The sequence below is a fragment of the Aegilops tauschii genome, chromosome 5, assembly GCF_002575655.3.
Source record: "Aegilops tauschii subsp. strangulata cultivar AL8/78 chromosome 5, Aet v6.0, whole genome shotgun sequence".
NCBI lineage: Eukaryota > Viridiplantae > Streptophyta > Magnoliopsida > Poales > Poaceae > Aegilops > Aegilops tauschii.
In genome coordinates this window covers 343,206,847-343,216,086 of record NC_053039.3, presented here as the reverse complement: position 1 = coordinate 343,216,086, position 9,240 = coordinate 343,206,847, and the positions used below count along the sequence as shown (strand labels likewise).

Here is a 9,240-nt window from a genome sequence, read left to right as displayed (position 1 = left end):
TACATGATTCTCGAACCCGTAGGGTCCGCACGCTTAACGTTCGGTGACGCTAGAGTAGTATTGGGATATGTTCATTGGTGACCGAATATTGTTCGGAGTCTCGGATGAGATCCTGGACATCACGAGGAGTTCCGGAATTGTCCGGATGTAAAGATTTATATATAGGAAGTCCTACTTTGGTTACCGGAAAAGTTTCGGGCATTATTGATATTGTACCGGGAGTGCCAAAAGGGGTTCAGGGGTCCACCTGCCCCCGGGCCCACATGGGCTGTAGGGGGCTCCCTAGCCTGCATGGGCCAAGGGCACCAGCCCCAATAGGCCCATGCGCCAAGGAGAGGTGGAGGAGGAGGAGTCCTAAGGGGGGAAGGCACCCCCTAGGTGCCTTAGGGAGGGAGGACTCCTCCCTTGCCGCCTCCTCTCCTTGGAGGAGGGGCTAGGGCTGTGACCCAGCCCTCCCCTTGCCTCCTATACATCGTGGGGGAGAGGGAGGGGCTGAACACACCAATTCCCACGCCCCAGCGGCAGTCCTACCTCTCCCATAACTCCGTTTTCTCCTCAGATTGGTTCCGGTAGCGTTTGGCGAAGCCCTATCGACACTACACCACCACCATCTACACGACACCATCGTGCTGGTTGAGATCCCATCTACTTCTCCACCCTTGCTTGCTGGATCAAGAAGGAGGAGACGTCATCGAGCCGCACGTGTGCTGAACGCGGAGGTGTCGTCCGTTCAGTACTTCATCGGATTGGATCACGATTGGATTGTGAAGAGTACGACTACATCAACCGCGTAATATACGCTTCCGCTTAAGAGTCTACAAGGGTACGTGGACACAATCTGCCCTCTCGTTGGTATGCTTCTCATAGATAGATCTTGGGTGATTCGTAGGAATTATTTTGATTTTCATGCAATGTTCCCCATAAGTAAACGCTTCCTGGCCACTGGTATGTGCCCTCAAAGTTGTTAGGAACTCCTGTTCAAAGTCCGCCCAAGTTTGGATGGAGTTGGGCATAGCCCGCTCAACCAGGAGCGCGCAGAGCCCGTGAGGTATAGGGGCATATGGCATAGTGCATTGTCGATGTCTCCGTTGGCCATCTCGATTGTTGTGAGGTAATCGTTGAGCCAGTGGTCGGGCTTCGTGTCGCCTGAATACTTTTTGATGCTGCGAACGATGGACAACTGCGAGAATGGAATGTGTTATCACCTCATACCTGAAGCATGGTGTCATGATGTTTGACATGAGGGAGGTGAAGTGTGGCTACGGGGTTTCATGGTTGTGGCCGTAGCGCTCCATCGCTCGAGCTCGCAGGTCGGGGCGATGACCTAGATCACGCGCGGTTGGAGCTCATGGTGGCAGGGATGTTCGATGTTGCGTTGCCATGGCTGTGATCGTTTGACGATGATTTCCAACCACCGCTACTGCTACGACCTCTGGCCTTTGTACAGAGCCTTTCCATTGGTTTTGGGATGGCTGGTTTGCTGCCTAAAGAACATTGTTTGTTCCAGCGAGCATGACTCTCGATCTTGAGATGTTTTCTTGGAGTACCAGACTATACAACAGACGGATACATGGATGGCAAAATGCATCTGATAGCGCGGTCCAGACGGATGCGGGTGTTTGAGGGTCAGCGTTGGAGATACCCTTAGTACTGCTAAATGTTCAGTTTTAGTTTGCAAGTGGTGTTCATAATTAGTGATCAACATTGTAGCTTATTAAACATAGGGTTTCGGGATATTTGGGTGAACAACTCAACCCTCTAGAGGGGAAGACCCAGGCTTCGGGAGTGTGCCTGTCCCATCTGCATGGATGGGACTATGTGCATGCGCATGCACGTTGCCCATAGGACTATTTGGAGAGTCTGGATCGTCCAGAAGCTCGAGTCGCACACCGCACCCAGTACATGCACCATGGTTAGGCAACAAAAGAGTCGAGTATGCAACATATTTAAATTGGTCAGAGAAAATTTTAGTGGGGCGCAAGGATTGCGGTATGTCAGATGATGTCGAAGGATTGGAGAACGGAAATGAGTTCTCATCAAAAATGACGTCGAGAGAGATGTAGACTTTATTAGTAGGTACATGAAGACACTGATATCCTTTGTGAAGGGAACTATAGCAAAGAAAAACACACTTCTTTGAGTGGAACTCAAGCTTACATCTATTGTAGAGGGGCGGAGATGTGGCCACCAAGCACACCCGAACACCTTGAGAAAAGTTTAGTCGGGAACTTCGTTAAGGAGGACTCCAAAATGAGTTTCAAATTAAGCACACATGTAGGAAGACGGTTAATAAGAAAATAGGTTGTACAGAATGCATCACTCAAAAAATGAAAAGGAACCGAAGCATGAGATAGCAAGGTTAGACCAGTTTCAACAACATGACGGTGTTTGCGTTCAGCAGCACCATTTTCTGGTGTGTATGAGGGCAGGACACATGATGAGAATCCCAAGCTTCTGAAAAAATGTTGACATTTTTGTATTCACCCCCCCCCCCTCTCCGCCTGAACATGTATAATTTTATGCTTGAGAAGTCATTCAACATGTGATTGAAACCGAATGAATATATCGAACACATAAGACTTGCACTTAAGAAGATAAGAAAACGACATATCAATGCAACGTTTGGGCCGATTGGCATATATCTCGTAATGGCGGCGTGGTGGATTGTGGCTAGCAGCGGCCGGGTCTCTGCCTCCCTCTTGGGCATGGGGGTCGTGGGTTGACAACGAGTTGGCGGTCCTTGCTGGTTACGATGGGGGCTAGCGCTTGTGTGGGCACTCGGAGGTAATGGCGGTCAAAACTGTCGAGGCTACCCGGCGACTAAAGGTGTCGGTTCCCAGGCCACCCTCTTTTGAGATTTGGACGGTCAGATCTGATGGGGCAATGGTTGCCGCTCCCTCCAGTGGTGCGGTCTGTAGGCGGCCGGTAGTGCGAGCCAGGGTGTGAGGGCGGGACAACCCTCCCCTTGCACATGATGGGCTTTTCCCCCTCATGCAGTCCAGTGCTTGCTCGTTGGGCAGCCGTGGTGATAGTGTTACCCGGCTATGGCCCCCCTCCGGCCAGCCGAGTGATGGGACCAGAGGGTTGGAGGGGAGGTATTTGCCTCCCCTCTGAGTGATGGCGGTCGCGTGTTATGGTGCTAGCGGGAGGTTTAGATTGAGATGCCGAGGCAGCGGCCTCGAGTGGCGGTCTATTCGATGCGCCCTCTGGCAGTTCTCCGTAGTGATCGTGGCGGTGCTCTTAGTCGTGTGGACGGCAAGAGGTGTTGTGGTGGGTGGCTTTGGCGCCTTGTTGTGGTAGGGGAAGGGCCCAAAGCTGGTTCTGGAGGTTCCCGTTTCCTCGCGGTGGACGACTGTGCGCCTGTGGCTCCTTCATTGTATGGGGGAGCAACCAGGTGAAAGCTCTGCACTCTGGCACTGACGATGTTGACGTCCGGTGGTGCCGCTTTCCCCTTGAGGATGGTATCGTGGTTTTGCTTCCATGTCACGGTTCTAGGTGAAATCCTTTGTCCACTTCGCCGGACGCTGGTGTGGCCATGGAACTCAAGTGGTGTTAGTTGTGTTGTGTTGTAGTCTTTAGGTCCTCCTATTTTTCTTGCTCGGTGATGTCGTCATTCTGCCGATGTATGTTGTCTGTTTTTTTCCTAATTTTTGCTTCTCCGAGGGCTTCTTCGCCATCATGTTGTCGCTCGGGTGTATTTGTGTTTCGTGCTTTATCTATATAGCGGGATGAAACCCTTTTTCGTGCGTTTCAACAAAAATGTATTGCTCAACTTATGGTCTAGTGTTGATATGAATCAAAAGAGCCTGCACCAAGTCGATTTTCGTTGATCTGGTGTCACGCGCAAGGGTGTGCAAGAACAAAATTCAGTTATCTCGAATATGCACGAGTGTGCATATCATTCATTAGAGAAGGGAGGGGGAAAAGAACCCCGAATCCACGAATCCACAGTTATACGCTTATTTACATGCGGACTTCGTCCGACACCAACCCAAATTACAAAGAACTACTCGTTACTGCCCCACGCTTCCTGCTCTACTTCGAATCCTACAGTGTCACCTTTGAACATTCCCGCCTTCGCCCATAATCTACCTTCATCCTGTATGCGTTGAATGGTTCGTGGGATGGACGGCCTCTCCCCATTAAAGACCACATCATTCCTCTATTTCCAGATCATCCACGTCCCAAGAAGGCATTTGGCTTTATGGGCCCGCCCGCTGATTGAGTTCTCGTCTTGCCTTATCGACCATTGTTGTATTGGTTCATTTTGCCTCTGCTCGAGGTCCACCCTCTTCGTTAGTCGGCCCATGTTCGACCAAATCTGCCTTGCGAATACACAATCCATCATCAAGTGTTGCATGGTCTCATCATGTTGGTTGCACAATGGGCATGAATCCTGGTGGGGTAGTCCACGTCGAGCCAGTCTATCCGAAGTCCAGCATCTGTTCATTAACGCCAGCCAGGAGAAAAAACGGCATCGCCTTGGCGCCTTAGTCTGCCAGGTAAATGCAGCAGTTGGGGACACCTCTCTCCCCATGAATCGCGCCGCATAGGCCGAACGAGCCGAGAACTCACCATTCTGCTCCCACATCCACCTCACCGTGTCTTCCATCTCATCAGCCAGTTGCACCTCCACTACCCTTGGCCAAAGATTTAGGAACTCGTCCACGGCCTCTGGTGATAGGTCGGTGCCAACATCGTTGGCCCAGTTGTTATTGCCTATCGCATCCGCCACCAGCTTATTCTGGCGCACTCTCTTCGGGACTCGGCTGTAGATTCGCGGGGCCAGCTCAGCCACCCGAAAACCATCAATCCATCTATCTTCCCAAAAGAGTGTATTCCTGCCATTGCCGATCAATGTCCATGCAGTTGCTTGTACCAAAGCTTGCGAGTCAGGTGGCACCATGATAGAGAATTCTGCCCAGGGCCTTTCCTTGTCCACCCTTTGAAGCCATGGCCATCGTGCTCGCAGTGCTTTATTCATCCAAAACTGGTTCGGTAGTCCCAGGCCGCCTGCCCATTTGGGCGTACATACTTCGTCCCACGCGACCACACAGGACCCACCATGTGCATCATTCTTTCCACACCAAAGAAAGCCTCTGCAGATCTTGGTTAGCGCCACTAATGTCTTTCTTGGCAGGTCCAGAGCCAGCATCGAGTGCACCGGGATGGCACAGAGTACGAATTGGATCAACAACAGTCTGCTACTTTTTGGCAGCATGGCTGCTTTCCACATTGGTAAGCAATCATCAAATTTGTCCACCAGATCTTGAAGTTGCGCCGCGGTGGGTTTTCTTATCGTGAGCGGCATCCCCAGGTATTTGCACGGGAAGTTGGCATTGGCACATCCAAGGGAAGATGAGACCAGATCCATTTCCTCCTGAGAGCATCTAATCGGTAAGGCCACACTCTTGGCCATGTTGACAGCTAGGCCAGAGGCCTGCCCAAATAACGCAAGTATTTCTCGGCGCGTCCTTGTTTCCAGCTCATTCAGTTTGAAGAACACCACGACATCATCCGCGGACATAGATACACGCTGCTGCAATCCGTTCCGCACCAGAGGTGCCAATAAACCTCTCTCCATGGCAAACTTGAACATGGCCCTTAGAGGCTCCATACACACGATCAAGAGCATAGGTGATAGAGGATCACCCTGCCTTAGACCCTGACATGCAAGGATTGGTTCGCCAGGAATGCCATTCACCATAATCCTTGTCGAGGAGGTTGCCAGCAGCCCACAAATCTATGCAATCCACTTTTCTCCGAAACCAAAACGCCTCAGAACCTCGATGACAAAAGGCCAGCTGATCGAGTCAAAAGCTTTGGTAATGTCCAACTTCAGAAGAACCGTTGGGGATTTCAACACGTGCAGACGCCGTGCCGTTCATTGAAAAAGCATGAAGTTTTCATGCAAGGAGCGTCCCTTAATGAACGCACTTTGGTGCTGCCCGATGAGCTTTGGTAGATCCTCCGCAAGCCGAATTGCCAGAACTTTGTCAAAGATTTTGATGGGTCCACTTATGAGGCTAACCGGCCGGTACTCCTTGATGGCCATAGCGTCGGCCTTCTTTGGTAAAAGCGTCACCAGGGCCTTGTTGATTGCAGCCATGCCCCGCATGTCCTCCCTATGAAACTGCTCGAGAGCCCTCATGAAATCCACCCTCACAATGTGCTAGCAAGTTGCATAAAACCTGCCCGTGAAGCCATCGGGCCCCGGCGCCTTATCCAGAGGCATGCCTTTGATGGCTTTGCGAACTTCCTCTTCCGTGAATGGTGCCTCAAGCCTTGACAGATCCATAGATGGTAAGTCCCGCGCATCCAGGTTGATATTGGCTTCTCTAGCCCCTGTTGTTCCCATCAGACCCTGAAAATATATATCCACCGCATCCGCTATCCTCTCCTGCCCAGTGAAGATCTCACCATTGTGTTGCATGACAGTTATAGAGTTTTTCCTCTGTCTATGTCTCGCGTGCCTTTGGAAGAAAGCAGTGTTTGCGTCCCCAACCTTTAGATGAAGCAGGCGCGATCTTTGCCTCGCGATCATTCGTTCCAAAGAGCAAAGCCCTAGCAATTTCCTCTTTAACAGTTTGCGGAGTGCGTGCTCTTGGTCGGACCACGCTCTAGATTCTGCCGCCATGTCCAGTCTTGAGATGATTTCCATTGCCAAAGTAATCTGGAGACGGGTGTTGCCAATCCAACGATCGCTCCAACTTTGCAAGGCCTTCGCCGTGATCCGCAGCTTGTTGTCTAGCACTTGAAACGGGTTGCCCACGGAAGGATGGACTGCCATGCCTGTTCCACCGTGTCCAAAAACCCTGCTGCTTTGGGCCAGAAGCACTCGAATTTGAAGCGGTGGCCCACCTCAAACTCCGCGTCCAAGTCTACTAGCAACGGTAGTGGTCCGAGACTGCCGTACCGAGAGTAGTAAGTAGACTCCTAGGGTAAATATCCTCCCAACAGTTAGTTACGAAAACGTGGTCTATTTTCTCCATCGTTGGGTTTCAACGTTCATTACTCCACGTGTAGCGCCTTCCATTAAGGTACAGCTCTTTGAGCTCAAGCCGATTAAGCATGGCCCTGAATCTAGCCATCATGCGCCTATTGGACGTGGCCTTATTCTTGACCTCCGGATTAACAAGCAAGTTGAAATCGCCCACAATTGCCCACGGCCCTGCATGCAGGTCACGGACATCACGAATCTCCTCAAGAAAATTCACCTTTTCTGCATCACCTTGTGGCCCATAAACTCCAGTAAGCCACCACAAAGGCAGCCCTTCCTGTTTGATGAGTGTCGTAAGGGTATTTGGCATTAAGTGTCGATTGGTGACGGACACCATCAAGTGATCCCATGCAAGTAGAATTCCACCTCTAGTGCCCACCGCTGGAACGTAATAAAAATTCCCAAATCTATTGCCAAGGGTTTGTCGTACAATATCATCCGAAATGACCTCCATCTTTGTTTCTTGAAGACACACTAAATCCACTTTGGCCGCATCTACCGCTTGAAAGATGGTATTCCTACGTGCCGGCGAGTTGAGCCCTCTCACGTTCCACACCAGGATTTTAGGAGGTTGCGTTGTCATTTTAGCTTCCCACATCCACCATGGTACTAGGGACTAATGGCCCTCCACCACCATATCATCATCTCCTTGAAGAGGTAAGATGGACTCCTCCCAACCAAACAAAGCCAAGATCGCCTTGACATGGCAGTCCATGAGCGGCTTGTCGAACAGCCTTGCGTAAGCTTCTAGGGTGTCATCGCTTATCAGATCAGCCTCATTTGCGAGACATAAGTTCTTGATCAGGACAGCCTGCTGTTTCGAAGCTCGAGAGCCCCGGCCTCCCTTGGTAAGCCGCACGCTATGCTTGGGAGTTGTCACTGGCGCCCTCTTCTGGCGTGGCCTTCGCTGCCTCGTCGCCAGGCCCCTGGATGCGGGCTGTTCCAGGATGGGCATGATGCTGCCCCTGAGCTCTGCACAAATCTGGACTACCCTGTCCCGAGGAGATGAGTCCGGAATAGCAAGGGTGGGCGGCAAATCCGGTTCCTCAAGATGCTCAGAAAGGCTAACCAAAAACCATCCATTTCCTCCCGTGCATGGCTGTATCACATCCACATGCAGCTCGGGCCCCACCAGTCCCTCCGCAGATTCCAACTGGTGAGGCAAATCCACCAGTAAGGAACTGCCACAGTTGTCGCTGTCAAAATCCTCCTCGGTCGGGGCGCATGTCTCCTGCCGCGGGCTTTCCTCCACATGGGAGAGGCGCAGCTCCCAATCACCCACTCTGATCCCAGGCGAATCTCCTGCGCCCACCGGGCTACCAGGCCCCACCACCTAACGCGACACAGTCTGGCCCAGCGCTGTCCGCCCAGCCATCGCCTCGGGCGGCGCAAACTCTCCTTCCGGTTGGTTGATCGAAGACACCAAATTTTCTCGAACCAATAGCCTTGGCACACAGCCAGCACGGCCACCCCTCTGGTGACCAGCGGGGCCGACCCTGCTTTCCACCGACGGGGCCTCCATGTAGGTCGAAGCTCCTACAGCGTGCTCCACCACCAACGGCCGTTCCACGCTGACCTCACCCACGATCAGCGTCGCGTCAGTCGTATCATCCGAATCAGCCACCGTACAGTCCACCCGGTCCTGTTGACTGACCACGTGGTTTCAAAATCCACCACCCTGCTGCGGCTGCGCCGGCGAGGAGGCCGAGTCCGCCGAAGAAGATTCTGGCGATGCCCTGGATGGCGGCGTCAGCGGACCCCCGTTCGCATCACCACGGCCTCCACTACCACCGTCATCAGCATAAGGTGGGGAGGGGGCGGCGGTGGAGGTGGAGGTGCCGCCCCGGCCAAATCGTCCACCCGAATCGCATCACCAATCTGGCTGATAGAAACCGGGTACCACAGAGCATCATCCTGCTTCCCCGCGGCCATGGCTTGCTCGCCGCGCCTGCCCTGCTCTTCCACCACGAGAATGCGCTTGGCTGGGATCCTCGCCGGGTCATCCGTCCGCAGCCAGACCTTGAACTCTGCCATATCATTGCGGGACGCCATGAAAGACGCAACCTTGATCACAAAACCGAGCCCGTGCAGCAGCACCTCCGCAGTCCGCCGCGTCCAGGCATTCGCCGGCACCCCACGGAGCGCGAGCGGCACTAAGAAGGGCATGGAAATTCTCGTTGCCCGTGCATGGCGAGACCACGGCGAGAACACCAGGTCGAAGAGCGGCGTCCCAGCGCGGC

General features: G+C 52.8%; 1 protein-coding gene across 1 annotated transcript; it reads right to left on the bottom strand.

Moving 5' to 3' along the window:
* Nucleotides 1-6,172: 6,172 nt before the first annotated feature.
* LOC141022842 (uncharacterized) lies at nucleotides 6,173-6,790 on the bottom strand. Its single transcript, XM_073499112.1, has one exon. It carries the CDS (start codon nucleotides 6,788-6,790, stop codon nucleotides 6,173-6,175), a length of 618 nt encoding a protein of 205 aa, XP_073355213.1.
* Between the last annotated feature and the right edge of the window lie 2,450 nt (nucleotides 6,791-9,240).

Coding starts and splice junctions, on each gene's coding strand:
- LOC141022842 (XM_073499112.1), bottom strand. CDS start 6,790: ATGGCAGTCCATCCTTCCGTGGGCAACCCGTTTCAAGTGCTAGACAAC.